The 14,913-nt window shown below is 38.9% G+C and overlaps 2 protein-coding genes across 47 annotated transcripts in view; one reads left to right on the top strand and one right to left on the bottom strand.

Moving 5' to 3' along the window:
* ASPH (aspartate beta-hydroxylase) overlaps positions 1 to 8,243 on the top strand; it is a 213,598-nt gene extending 205,355 nt beyond the window's left edge. For all 43 annotated transcript variants that reach the window (XM_519784.8, XM_063817143.1, XM_063817142.1 and 40 more), the window contains one exon: positions 5,971 to 8,243. In XM_519784.8, coding sequence (XP_519784.7) covers positions 5,971 to 6,121 — 151 coding nt within the window. In that variant the 3' untranslated portion in view covers positions 6,122 to 8,243. The remainder of the gene's footprint in view (positions 1 to 5,970) is intronic.
* Positions 7,832 to 14,913, bottom strand: part of CLVS1 (clavesin 1) — a 440,705-nt gene continuing 433,623 nt past the window's right edge. For all 4 annotated transcript variants that reach the window (XM_063817147.1, XM_016959515.4, XM_063817146.1 and 1 more), the window contains one exon: positions 7,832 to 10,017. In XM_063817147.1, coding sequence (XP_063673217.1) covers positions 9,930 to 10,017 — 88 coding nt within the window. In that variant the 3' untranslated portion in view covers positions 7,832 to 9,929. The remainder of the gene's footprint in view (positions 10,018 to 14,913) is intronic.

The raw sequence follows: 14,913 nt of genomic DNA, 5'->3' as shown, positions 1-14,913 counted from the left end.
AAAACCAAGATGACCACGAGAGTGACCACTGGTCGTCCTCACTGCTACACTCCCACCAGCACCTTGACAGCTTACAGATGCCATGGCAATGTCAGGAGGTTACCCTATGTGATCTAAAAATGGGAGACATGAATAATCCATTCCTTGTTGAGCAGATAATCAAGAAATAACCATAGAAATGGGCAACCAGCAGCCTATGGAGTAGCCATTGGAGTATCCATTCTTTTATTCCTTTACATTCTTAATAAACTTGCTTTCACTTTACTCTATGGACTCGCCCTGAATTCTTTCTTGTTTGAGATCCAAGAACCCTCTTTTGGGCTCTGGATCAGGGCCCCTTTCCAGTAACACTATGACTTTTTCTTTCCCTTTTCCCCTTCTTTTTCCTCCTCCTTCAGTGCCTTCATCTGAGTTACAAACCCCTTAAATACTGGTGACCTGGAACTAAGAGGAGGAAGGCAGAAGTTGTTTGTGTGTGTTAGAAGGGGAGAGACAGAAGAAGAAGTGTGACAATGCAGTTTTACGTTTTGCTTACAGTGTGTGCCATGCCAGGGCTTTCAATGGAGTCTGAACTGGGAAATTTCAGTAGATCAGAATGAGTAAGAGCTGTGTCAAATATCCTTATTCCTGAGCTCTCTGACCCTTTTCTGTTTTCAACTCAGCCTGTTTCATGCCTTGCAGGCCACCTCAGTGTGTCATCTACAGACACTAAGAATGTCTCTTAGGACCATGGTCTTAAGTTAATGTGTTGGGCTGTAATGACTTTCTGCTTCTGCCACAGAATCACAGTGTCACTGCAGACATCTGAACCTGTTTCCATGTGATTCCTTTGCGTGAAAATCACAGTCATGTCCTTTGCCTATCTCAGAACATTTTAGCAAAGATAGCTAAGATATTATCTATAAAATTTGTAGGTAGAAGACTCTATGAGCACCTAGTATCATTACTTAGCCTTATTAATATCAATGGTAATTCTGTGACCAAATTATAGTTATTAAATATGCACTGCCACCATTTTATCATTATCATTATTTATAATTATAATAATTTGAGAAGTTGACAGATTATGGAATACTGTTTTATCTTAGGACGAGATATTCTTATATCTTTTGACAACCCAGAGAGAGACTTTCTTCTCTTAGTGGTAAGAAATTCTAACAGAAGGCCAGGAACAGTGGCTCACACCTGTAATCCCAACTCTTTGAGAGGCCAAAGCAGGAGAATTGTTTGAGCCCAGGAGTTGGAGAGCAGCCTGGGCAACATGGGGAAACCCCATCTCTACAAAAAAATCCAAATATTAGCTGGATGTGGTGGCACATACCTGTAGTCCTAGGTACTCGGGAGACTGAGGTGGGAGGATCACCTGAGCCTGGGAGGCGGAGGCTGCATTGAGCTGTGATGGTGCCACCACACTCCAGCCTGGGTGACAGAGCAAATCCTGTCTTGAAAAAAATAAAGGGTTAGGTGGGAGGAGAGAAAGAGAGAGAGGAAGGGAAGGAGGAAGTTCCAACAGTGAGCCAAGCTTCCAGGGATGGAGAGCAGTGCCCACCCGCAATGCTGCTTCTCTGGGTCCTTAGACAAGGCTGTAGCAGTACTTCCAGGCAGACCTCTGTCACAGGCCGCTCTGAAGATTGTTTCTCCAAAGGGCTGATTCTATGTCGTAATTCGAGTGTAACTTAATCTTATTTGATGGAGCTTTGTTCACAAAGCAAGTGGCCTGAAAACTAGTTCTTTGCATTCTAATGAGAGTCTTTGGTTTTCAGTCAGAAGCGATTTGACATCTTTATGCTCCTCTCCCTTTGTTGTTGTGGAAAAAAAACATTCATCCTTTCCCAAGCATGTGATACATCTCGAATTTAACCTGGAGTTACTTAAGTCTGGACATGGCTTGTAGGATGTTTTATTGTTCTTCATTTTCCGCTTTTAGGTGAATCGTGACTACAGTTTTAGTCATTCTATCTCTAATAACTGATTGAAAGACACCATTTTTTTAAGAATTCAGAAGAAATCTATATTAAAAAATCTACATTATGTTATTGACTATCTTAGTTATTTTCTGGGGAAATGCATGAAAGAAAGTGGAAGGGCAAATAAGTCCGATAGCACTCACTTTCCCCATAGAGTTTTATGACCCTGAAACAGGCCAATTAACAACCCTTTGGGATACCTCCCCAAATTTCTTATTTATAAAATTGATTAATTAATGGTTTACACTGATCTGTATTGTACTTAATGTATCTGGAAAGCTGCAAGCCTGTGCTTCTTAAGTTCTACTTTTATATGCACTGATATTCCATGAGTGACCAGCGTATTCCAGTGCTAATAACTTTTCCCAGTTCTCAGGAATTTAATTTAATGAATGGAATGCTTAAGGCCTTTTTCCCAGAAAACAATTCTAGATCTTTGGCTTTGTTATACCTATTATAATCTAGTGAAAAATGTCATTTTGTGTGGGCTAGAATTTTCTATTCGGTTATTTTAATTACTGTTTTAAGTAGTTTCCATGTTCTCTGCCACCCAAAAAACTTTGAAAATCACTTGTCATTGCTGTACAAACTACATTTCACAGATACTCTGAAGATGTTTTTATATCTCATCTCCCTTGGAAGTTTTTAGTTGTCTCAAAGGAAGGCAGACAACATCATAAAGAGTGAAGCATATGTCATGTTTGATAACATACCACTTCCCAACATTTCACCTCTGTCTTTTATCTTTTCCCTATTTTTCTTTATATTTTCATTTTTCTGTCATTAATTGAATATCTACTATTGCCAATCATATGCTAATCCTCACATCAATTATGCCGATGAAGATACAAAGAATCAATTATGCTAAGTAGCTCTCCTTAGGTCCCATAAGTAATAAATGCCAAGGTCAAGAGGATTCCCCTCAAAGACCATAAATTTCCATCTTGCTTTATTGCTTCTCTCTTTCTCCTCTACCACATGCTCTCCTTTGCCTTTCCCTTTTTTCTCTATTTAATTGTAGTAAAATACACATAACAAAATTTACCATATTATCCATTTTTAGGTGTGCAGTTTAGTGACATTAAGTACATCCATATTGTATAACCATCAACATGATCTATCCTCAGAACTCTTTCTAACTTGCAAAACTGAAACTATACCCATTAAATAACTCCCATTCCCGTCCTCCCACCGGCCACTGGCAACCACTCTTCTCCTTTCTCTCTCTATGAATTTAACTACTAGTCTAGGACCTCAGATGTGTAGAATCAACTAGTAATTATCTTTTTGTGTCTGGCTTATTTTACTTGACATAATGTCCTCAGAGTTCATACATGTTGTAGCATGTGTCAAAATTTCCTTCCTTTTTAAGGCTGAATTAATATTCCATTGTATGTGTATACCACATTTGGTTTGTCTGTTCATTCACTGATAGACACGTGGGTGGCTCTCACTTTCTAGCTGTTGTATAGTGCTGCTGTGAACATAGGTGCACTGCCTTTCATTTTGAGTACACTTCCTCCCTCATCTTCTACATAAATTATAGGCTCGTTTGTGGTACCCACTGACTGCTTAATCCTGGTGACAACACTGAGACCTAGAAAATGCCTGCCTAACTGTGGAAGCTGTGGACTGTTTCACTGATTTTTCTTGTCAGCGTATTTCCCCGCCTTGGTTTTGCCTTTCTTCTCAAGTTAGATTTTGCATGGTAATGAATGCATATTCTGTCATTTTCTCCTAAGTCCATAGATGTCTGTCTTTTGCTACCCTTGATGGAACTCCAATGGAACTCTAAAAACCTTCAGAGGAGTTGTAAAAGAGCCAATCAACATGTGTGTGTTAAATGCAAGAGATGAGGCAAGGTGTATTAGTCCCTTTTCATGCAGCTGATAAAGACATACCTGAGACTGAGAAGAAAAAGAAGTTTAATTGCACTTACAATTCCACATGGCTGGGGAGGACTCAGAATCATGGTGGGAGGCAAAAGGTACTTCTTTTTTTTTTTTTTTTTTTTTTTTTGAGATGGAGTCTTGCTCTGTCACTCAGTCTGGAGCACAGTGGCATGGTCTCAGCTCACTGCAACCTCTGCCTCCCAGGTTCAAGCAATTTCCTGCCTCAGCCTCCTGAGTAGCTGGGATTACAGGCATGCGCTACCACGCCTGGCTAATTTTTGTATTTTTAGTGGAGATGGGGGTTTCACCATGTTGGCCAGGCTGGCCTCGAACTCCTGACCTTGTGATCCACCCTCCTCAGCCTCCCAAAGTGCTGAGATTACAGGCGTGAGCCACCGCATCCAGCTGAAAGGCACTTCTTACCTGGTGGCGGCAAGAGAAAATAAGGAAGATGCAAAAGCGGAAACCCCTGATGAAACCATCAGATCTCATGATACTTATTCACTATGATGAGGACAGTATGGGGGAAGCTGCCCCCATGATTCAAATTATCTCTCATCGGGTCCTTCCCACAGCATGTGGGAATTATGGGAGTACAATTCAAGATGAGATTTGGGTGGGGACACATCCAAACCATATCACGAAGTGTATGAGATAGCACACTGGGTGGAGGTGGGAGGGTGGGTAGTAGAAGTAGAGGTTCAGTTCCCAACTTCAGTGAACTTTCAACTTGCAAATACTCAGTACTTTATCTGTTAGTTTACATAACTTGGAAATTTTATTATCAGACTTATTCAGTGTGTCAGTTATTTTCCACTGGAATGATTTTTGTTCCTGCTCCCACCCTGGACATTTGGCAATGACTAGAGACGTTTCTGGTTGTCACAACTATGGCAAAAACTACAATTACTTTTGCACCAACCTAATAGTATAGGGAATGCTACTGCCATACAGTGGGTGGAGGTCAGGGATGCTGCTGAATATCTTATAGTGCATGGAACAGCCCCTACAACAGAGAATGATCCAGCCTAGATGTCAGTAGTACCAAGGTTGTGAAGCCCCGCAATATATGTAGTATTGCTCAGTTTATATTAGTTAATCACCTGATATGGAACATAAAAATTCACCACTAGTTTTCGCACAGAAAACCTCTTTATGATAATATAGTAACTTGAAATCAAGCTAGCATTTCCCATGCTATAATAGTCATTATTTGCTAATCCAGGATGTAAAATTTTGAAGGCTTAAGTGGCATTTTAGTATCTAAGGAAAATTTTCTAGCAAAAATTTTATTTTAAAAACATAACTTGGTATTTAATATATTGGCAGTTAATATCTATTTTTAAAATAAGGAACCATCAGTGTCCCTCATAAACTCTCTTTGGATTTGAAAAGCATTGTGTTACTGCCTCCTGTATGTTTCTCTCTTAATAGACTAACACTATATTTAGAATGTAGTCCCTATACAGATATCTTATGAGGTAAAGTTGGAAGCTCTATAGGGTGTTTTGCAGCATTGATTTAAAATATTCCATGGATAACCCACTTGCATAGAAGATGATACTAAAAATATAAACAAAATTTATTCCCAATCTGCCCATTTTCTTCAGCTGGAATACTAGCTAGGAAACTCCTAATTTAGTTTTCTGCTTTATGGTACTGTGTTTAAGCAGATTCCTTTCTTCCATAAAATGAAACTTGAACAAGTGGAGTGAGCTGAAAAGACAATTGATTGGAAGTGTCTTGAGAGGCATAGAGATGCCTGAGACCCAGTCACTGCCCATATGTCTAAACCAGAATAATTGCAAGACATGTAATAATATACAGAATAATTGCAAGGCATGTAATGAGACCAATATGTCTTCATCACAAATCCTCTGTTGTTTGTACATCTCCAGCACTGAGCAATGAAAACTGATGTTCATAGCAAGATTTCTGAAATTCTTTCCTAATCATCAAGGGAAGAATAAACTTGGGCTTGATGTTCTAGTTATTTGGTTATGTCCCAAAGGTTGTTACCAAAGGTAGTTCTCACACATGGACAGGAATCGATCCTCAGACATCTGAACCACACAAAACTATATTCAGGAATCCTTGTCTTTCTGTTGCAGGACCTGGGAGGAAGGCAAGGTGCTCATCTTTGATGACTCCTTTGAGCACGAGGTATGGCAGGATGCCTCATCTTTCCGGCTGATATTCATCGTGGATGTGTGGCATCCGGAACTGACACCACAGCAGAGACGCAGCCTTCCAGCAATTTAGCATGAATTCACGCAAGCTTGGGAAACTCTGGAGAGAGGCTGCCTTTCTGGTTCCATCTCCTTGGGTGTGAGGAAAGAATTTCGAACACCAAGACTCAATTCCCTTGACTTGCAGCCCGAGTAATTCAAAGCCTCCTCCTAGGGTCAGAAGACACTAAAGGGAATATTTGCCTCGCTGCAATTCATTTAGGAAACACCCTGCTGTGTGTCATCTCATGACAGCACTGGTCTTCTGCCAGTATTTAAGGTGAACATTTGATAGCTTCTACCTTACCAGCCAAAGATATTTTTTCCACATAGAATAGGTCTAATTCAATGTATAATGAGAACATATGTAGAAACTGTGAATGGATTGCTTTAGTTTGTAATTTTTCTATGCAGTTATATTTTTCTAGTGTAGCTAGACTATTTTGTCATCATGTACCACTACATTTTTGTTTATTTTAATGACAAGCTGTATAAATGCTTTACTTCTAGCTATTTAATGGTAGCATTACTGGGGAACTCAGACTTCCCTCTTTTAATTCTTCTTAGTAAAAGATACTCATGAAAAAAGCAGTTTTATTTTCCTAACAGAAAAGAAAGAGCTCATTATGTCAGTGTCTATGAACTGTACCCATCCCAACTCTCGAGTCATTTGGTTTTTTTATCTTGATTGAGATCCTCTTCTCACTATGCTAGTGGTGGAGATATTGACAAAATCCTATTTCTTTCAAAGAGGAACTTTTCACACCGAAAAAAGAGCATGGAATTATTTTATATTGTTATAAAAATCCCAGATGCAAATTTTTTTAATGCCAATTATTAGAGCTTCTGGGGAAAAAGTATAGTTCACGGAAATAAAACTATGTTCTTTCAGGGTTAGGTGGATAGGTGGCTGCTAGGGTGTCTGGCTCCTGGCTGCTTTGCCATCCATGAGGCAAGGGCTGGGAACACAGTGTCTTTGCCTATGGTAGGTCCATGTGAATGTCAGGAAGCCAGCTCTTCAGTCTTGGAGATGATTTCTGCTACAATTCTGTAGAAAGATTAAGGATGGCAGAGTAAAAGGTTACCAAGAATGCCAGGATGTTTTTCTTGGGCGTAGGAGGTCCAGATTACTTTCCTTTTTGATGAAAGAGTTTGGAAGACTGTCCCATCTCTCTGGCTTGAGAAATCTCTGCCATTTTAAACATCACTGTGAAATAGCAATTATTATCATCTATATTTAGTTTTAACATTACCCACAACATAGAAATAACAGGTAAAAATCGTCTTGCCTACTCATTCCAAAGATGATCAAGTCATTAATCTAGTAAAGTATTCATGCATCAGATTTTGTATATTTTGAATCAAAGCTAACTAGAAATGTTAGATATAAGAATGTAATGATATTCATGCACTGAATTCTAAGCCAATATGAACAAAAATGCTGCATGAATGGCACATAGGTCACCAAAGTTCATTCACAGGTAGAAAAAACTTGTGCTTTCTTTTCCATCTAAAAGCAAAAGGAGACTTTCTTTATCTCATTTAAAGAACAGTTCTTTGAAATTGAAATTGACCCTTTTTGCTTGACCTTAAGGAGATTAGCTTCCAGTAGATGAGTTTGCAAAATACTTTCCCTGTTCTTTTGTTTTGCTGGTATTGAAAACATCCCACTAAATCAGATGAAGAGGCATGGGAGGAAAAATATCCAAATTAATTACTAAAATCGAGAAGAGAAGGCAAACTCTTGAAAAGTAAAAAGGTGTTTGTGTCCTTCAGTATTTATTGAACAGAGGAAATAACTGACAAGGGCAATACAATTCAATGTTCATGTAGTAACATTCATGTCACTTGTTGAATTTGGTTCTCATATGTATATTGCATACACATAAATTCAAACTATAAGTCGTCATTGTTGAGCCATCATCTTACATTCATGTAATGAAATTATGGAAGAGAGTAAAAACTAGCTCTTAGTAAATATAATATGGTATTTAAAATCAGGTCACTACAGTAAGGTTCTAAGTATTGCCAATTGAAAAGCTAGAAATGGTATTACTGTTGCAAAGTGTTGTCAATAATTGACTCCAATAGCATTGTAAATACTTGTATCCCACAACTATTTTAAACCCAAGCAATAAAATGGATTTTCTAATTCACTTTAATTCTTTATTTCTCTTACCTATCTATGTCTTGGTACATAAGAAAAGTGTTTCCATCACTGCATTGGTAGAATTATTTCAATGTTATTATTTTTGTGATTTCATATGTCTACACAAAAATGAATTAGTTTAATTTATATTGTGATACAGTTGTTTGAGAAATATTTTTAATTCTGTTTCAACTTTATTTCTCCAAGTGTATAATATAAAAATTACTTCTGTTATTGTTCTCTACCAATAGGGAAAAAAATTAAAACATTAGATCCATTGAGAAAGAGATGTAATAAATAATTAAGATTAGTAATAATATTATCGGGGTGATTATGACCAGTTGAATAATCTCTTTCCCTTGAATTATTTAGCTAACAAATTAACTCTCCCGAATATTTAAAATGTAAAATCATATTTTACTGCCCATTATTAACTAAAATATTTTTGTTTGACTTTGAGCACCAACTGGTAATACTAATAAATACCCATGTCATGCAGATGGCTGGGCGAATAAGAGATGTCTAAAAATATGCACTGGTCTTGGAAAACATGGCACAAGTAAGGATATCATATATGATGTCCGTTTATTTTATGTCTGATTTCTTTTGAATGAGTAGTTGGGGACTCCATTTCTAAGGAGAATAGGTAAATAAAATGACCTTTGACATTTCATCCTGCATTTCTAGTCTTCTCTTACTTCAGTTCTTGCATATTTAGCCATCCATATGGGTCATGCTCCATGATTGAATATTTACCCTCTCAGCAACAACCATGTTCTTTCTTTCTCCACATCATCTTTAATGGTTGCAGGAGGGTTGTGGGGGCAAGGGTAAATGGTTTGATAGCACTTTTCTTTGCTGTAGTGACCCAGTTGAGGCAACTGGAATGGATTCATTAATCACTGACATGTGATTTTCATGAGCCATCTCCTCTGCAGACACATGCTGCACTAATGGGCTTTTGAGCTGCCTGTGGGAACTCACATTGCTCAGATGAAATAATCGTATTTCATGTGCATGTGTCTTCCTTTAACGTCAGCTCATGACAGTCAGCTAGTGACCTGACAAGAGATGTGACATCAAAATAATTTTTTGCAGGATATCATCAAAATAAGCAAACTTTGCAAATACCCAGACCTATGAGAACATGCTCTTAGGCTGAACAATTCGATGCTGGTGATGAGGTCAAAGGAAATAATTCAGTAAGAATGGAAATTACTGGAGATACTATTGTCTCAGGGCTTTGTACTACATGAAACTTGACAGTGGTGTCTGTACAGTTTAACTCTGATACATTTACTTGGAAATGCACTTAATTTTCAAAAACTGGAGAGGGTCCCTGTGTGATACCTCAGAAAAATTCTTGTCCTAATGCAGTGTGTCCATCAAATTTAGTCTTTATTTTTTCAATTTACTACAATAAATATGAAAGGAGGGAGAATCTTTTTTACATAAATGCCTTGCATCATCCTCCAGTCCCCTCACTGGGGGAAAAAAAAAGCATCTCTCAAGTCTTTGTCCAACTTTGGCTGCTCAGACCGATGGCTGGTGACAGTCACTGCAGGGGTTCAGGAGTGGAGGACCTTGTGTCAAGCAGAACACACGTGTCTGCATGGGTCAGTTGCGCATGTGCTTCCTGGGTGGCTGATACCACTGAAGGCCAGTGTGCAGGAGCATTGAGGTGACTCAGGGTTCAGTCCAGAGCCAGGAGTGGCTGAGTGTTCTCATTCTCTCCCTTCTCCTCATGTTTCAGGGTCCCAGCTTCTACCACAGACTGAGATCTAACGAGGGGAGGGAAAAAGACAGAATTACAAACAATTCATGGTGACAATTTTGGAACCTTTGAAGACATCCGGATTTTATATTTCTCTTTTTAATAGACACTCAAAAATTAACTGGGTGCAGTGGCACATGCCAGTAGTCCCAGCTATTCAGGAGGCTGAGGTGGGAGGATCGCTTGAGTCCAGGAGTTTGAGGCTGCAGTGAGCCATATTGTGCCACTGCACTCCAGCCTGGGTGACAGAGGTAGACCCTGTCTCCAAAATAAAAATAAGAAATAAAGACACTCAAAATAACTACATAATATATTCCCTTTCGTATCTCTGTTTTTCTTACTTCTTTTGCTTGCTAAACCACATTTTTACGGCAAAAAAGCATTTTGGAGTACTGGAATAATCTTTGCAGTGCTCTCTTCTCTTGGTAAAAGGGACATATGTATTCTAGCCACACTCTGCCCCAGCATCTAAATATTCTGTGTACCTTGAGATATATAAAGTTTGCTGAATTTTTAATGTTTTAGTGTACCTTTTAAACCTTTTGTCTCTCAGAGTCATTGGAAACTACCATGCATGATGTTAAGACCATGAATCAGATGGTAAAGTTAGACTCTGTCCCTTACTGGCTGGGAAGCTTGGGGGAGTTCTTAAAACTCTCTGGACCTTGATTCTCTCACCTGTATACTAGAAGTATTACCTACTTCCCATAGTTGTTGATAAAGACTACAACTAATAATATGCATAGAGCATTTGGCATGGAATTATAGTTAAAACTTATGAAGCACTCTTATGACCAACCACTATTGCAATACTAGTAATGATCATTAGTTTTTGATGTGTCCTTTTATACTGGAGTAATAATGATTTTTTTCTAAGTTTATAATATGAATTAAACCAAATTATTTTCCAGCTTACAGAGAAAAGGTTATAAAAAGAGCTACGCAGTAGATATTTAATAAATGTTCACAACTAAAAACAAATTATTATGAAAATGGTTAAATTGTTCAAATAAGTAAAACTTACATATATGTGCAGTAAATTGTTAACTCGGTAGACCTGGGGTGCCCAAACCCTACACATTACAAGTTTTCAAGACTGGCCTTTGGCTCCTCTGAGCCCTTAGAGTAGTCTACCTGATAAGGAGATCTTTGTATATCTGAGACCTTACTTCATGCCAAGTAGTTTATGCTAACAGTGTGATTTATAGTGCATGCTTACTTTTGTATGTCTGGGCTTTAGGTCACACTGTATCAGTTTGACCCTTTTAAGGCAGTAAGAGTGTCAGAGGTGTTTGAACCAGAGCAACTCCATCTTAAATAGGGGCTGGGTAAAATAAGGCTAAAGCCTGCTGAGATGCATTCCCAGAAGGTTAAGGCATTCTTAGTCACAGAATGAGATAGGAGGTTAGCAAAAGATACAGATCATAAAGTCCTTGCTGATAAAACACGTTGTAGTAAAGAAGCCAGACAAAACCCACCAAAACCAAGACGGCGATGAGAGTGATTTCCAGCCATCCTCACTGCTACACTCCCACCAGCACCATGACAGTTTACAGATGCCATAGCAACATCAGGAAGTTAACGTATATGGTCTAAAAAGTGGAGGCATGAATAATCCACCCCTTGCTTAGCATATAATCAAGAAATAACAGTAAGAATGGGCAACCAGCAGCCCTCAGAGCTGCTCTTTCTATGGTGTAGACATTCTTTTATTCCTTTACTTTCTTAATAAACTTGCTTTCACTTTACTCTATGGACTTCCCCTGAATTCTTTCTTGCATGAGATCCAAGAACCCTCTCTTGGGGTCTGAATTGGGACCACTTTCCGGTAACATCTTTCTGATGAACCACAAAGGGACAATACTGAGGAAACCCCTGACCCAAAGACTAACTTTGGGTAAGTAAGTGGTGGGGCCTGGTAACAAGAGGGAATGGTGGAAGGCTGAGGACTGAGCAGTTAAGGTCAGTCACAAAGGTACTGCATGCCCATGAGACTGACACCCCCCCCCAATAAAAACCTGGACACCAGGGCACAGATGAACCTCCTTGGTTGACAACACTTTGCAGATGTTGTCACACATCATTGCTAAGAGAATTAAGTTCTGTTCATGTGATTTTACTGGAAGGACAACTGGAAACTTACAGCTGGTCCTTCCTGGACTCCTCCCTACGCATGGCTTTCCATTCCTGATTGCAATCTATATCCTTTTCTGTAGTAAACCACAACTGTCAGTCTAACAACTTTTCTGTGTCCTGTGGGTCTTTCTAGTAAGTTAGGAAGACATTATCAAAATTATCAAATACAGAAAAGGGTGGTCTTGAGGACCCCCTCAACACAACATACTAAAACACTATGTTTGTGCATGGTATTGTTCTAAGAAGCTCTTGACCTATATTAGCTTATTTCATTTTCATAACCCATAGTTGTATATTAACATGTATTTACACTGACATATATTAACATTTCATTTTCACAACCCTTAGTTTTTTAGATGGAAAAAACTAAGGGACTGAGAAGTCATATGATGTATAGAAGGCAACACAAATAGAAAGTGGAGATGTTGACAGGTTTATTACCAACACACAGCTCCTAGGTATACCAAAGGCCACAGAAGCATTTAGCTAAAACATCGAGTGTTCCTTCCACCTCACCATAAAAATCACTGTTGTTTTGCCTAAGATTCCTGTCTCCTTTCAAGATATGTATGTACTGTAGAAAGGATAAAATTAAGAAATCAAGAAGCAAATCAGTACAAGTGCCTCAAAAAAATTTATTTCTACTGTAACTATCAATCCATTCAAACAGTCCAACCTTATATACCAAGCTGAACCTTTGAAAGCGAAATGGACTCATGGACTCATTTATTGCTGGGATAGGGCAGAGGAGGGAAGCTCTAGGTTGTAGTTTAGCCCCAGCCCCCTAACACATTTCCAGTGCATTTTTCTCTTTGTTTTAGTTTAAGGCCCAGTGTGCATGTGGGGAAGGGAGAAGTGTAGGTTTGTACGAGGAACAGGAAAGCAGAAAATCCAGAGGCATTAAAACAAACAGCAAGCATGAAGACAACCAAGAGAGCACAACCAGAGACACAGGCCAACCTCCCTCCAGCACCTTGGACAGCTGCCTGCCTGCTTTGACCTATGGACCCTGTGGAAATGGAAAATATTGATGGCCATCTACTTTTACAGACCTTAAACTCCATTTACCTTCTGTCATATGACTTCACTTTATTTCACAACATGGCATGTGAACCACAGCCACAGAGTTAGAGGGAAACAGTGACTCATCTAGACCAACCTGATAGGAAATCTTCAGTAAGGAGTTGTGCAGCCTCTTCTTGAACATAACTAACTTGAGGAACCTGCTCCTCCATGCCCCTAAACCGGCAACTCAGCTAGAAAATTCTTCCTTACATTGAAATCAGCTCTGCCCTTTCTAAACTTCTATGTACAATTTCTGATTCTTTCTCCTGGAGCCACCAGAGTAGACACAAGTACCTTTTAGCCCTCCCACACCTGCCCAGCCAAGGCTAGCCAGATTCCTCTTGTGCCAAGGTTTCTAAAACTGGCCACCTTAGCACTATCCTGTATCTCTTCATCAACTAGCTGGGTTGCCCGCAGACTCCTGGTGTGACCTCAGAATAAAATAATTGCTTCACTTTCTTGATTTTTGGTTTGTTTTTTGCTCTGTTTGCTTCTGTTGAGGCAATTTAGAGTTGCATTAGCCTTTCTGGCACTGATACAACACAACCAAAGGGAAATCTGGCTGTATTTACACATGCTGCCATGCTGCTGTTAACAATTTCTCTCCCATCTCAAATGTACATGGTTGGGTATTAAATTTCATTTTCTTGAATTTGCCTCATGTTTCCAATCTATCTCCATCATTTTGGATCTTGAAATTTGTTACCCATCCAAATGATTATCTGGGATTTTTGTGTCTTGGATCTGTTTCAAAACTTCCCCTTTCCCTGTTTTGGAAGCCACTATGAAAAGAAAATCAAATTCTCAAATAATGAGTTTTTAAAAAATCACTTATTCACACACTCACGCTAAGAAAGATTTGTGAACATCTGCCGTATGCAACGGACTATGAGCAATGTGCCAAAACCTTTATGCTTTTGTGGAAACACTGCTTCAGTTATCCAGCCATAGACCCACAAACAGACTTAAAATCATTGTGACAGGCACCCCCATTACCCAGTCAGAGGAGAGGCAGTTTTGGGGAGGGAAGGTGTTAGACATGAAAGGAAAGGAATGAAGAAAAAAATTATCTTTCACACATTATTCATAGTTGTTCTTATTCAGGTAGCCAACTTTCACTTCCCCCTCCACATTGAGTCAAATTGGGATCTACATGATTTCTTCTAATAGATGTACTGGCAGCACAGACCCAGAATGCAGGCTCTCTTACCTCTGCCAATAAACTGTGTGCCATGGTTGAATGGTGAGTAGCAATAAGACAACTCTGAGATAGTGAGGCCGAGGAACCAAACATAACTTTTTATTTTCCTGGTTTACATTTTCCCTGAGTGAGAAGATGACCATACAGTCTTTTTACTTTCAGCATGACATAATTCTAGTTACCTGGTCACACAATAAACATTTGATATAAGTAGCACACTATGTTATGAAGTATTTTAAATTCACTGGAAAAAATTAGAAAGTAAATGTTGCTTTTCAAAACCTCTAGAAAAAAAGAAATAAAGCCAAGAGATACAACCTTTTAAATCTTGCCCTCAGTATATTTGGCTGATTCAAAATGCTCTCAGGGAAGACCAATCAACTGCTCACTGACAAACATGTCTCCACCACTTCTGAACAGAGTGCTTAGGAATTCTGCACTTAGTACATTAACTATCGAGAAGCCACTTGCTTTGAGGCTTTGTTGTCCAGATCACTCTTG

This window comes from Pan troglodytes, chromosome 7, assembly GCF_028858775.2.
Source record: "Pan troglodytes isolate AG18354 chromosome 7, NHGRI_mPanTro3-v2.0_pri, whole genome shotgun sequence".
NCBI classification, from domain to species: Eukaryota; Metazoa; Chordata; class Mammalia; order Primates; family Hominidae; genus Pan; species Pan troglodytes.
Note: the sequence above shows the minus strand (reverse complement) of the source record. Positions and strands in the feature narration are given on the sequence as shown.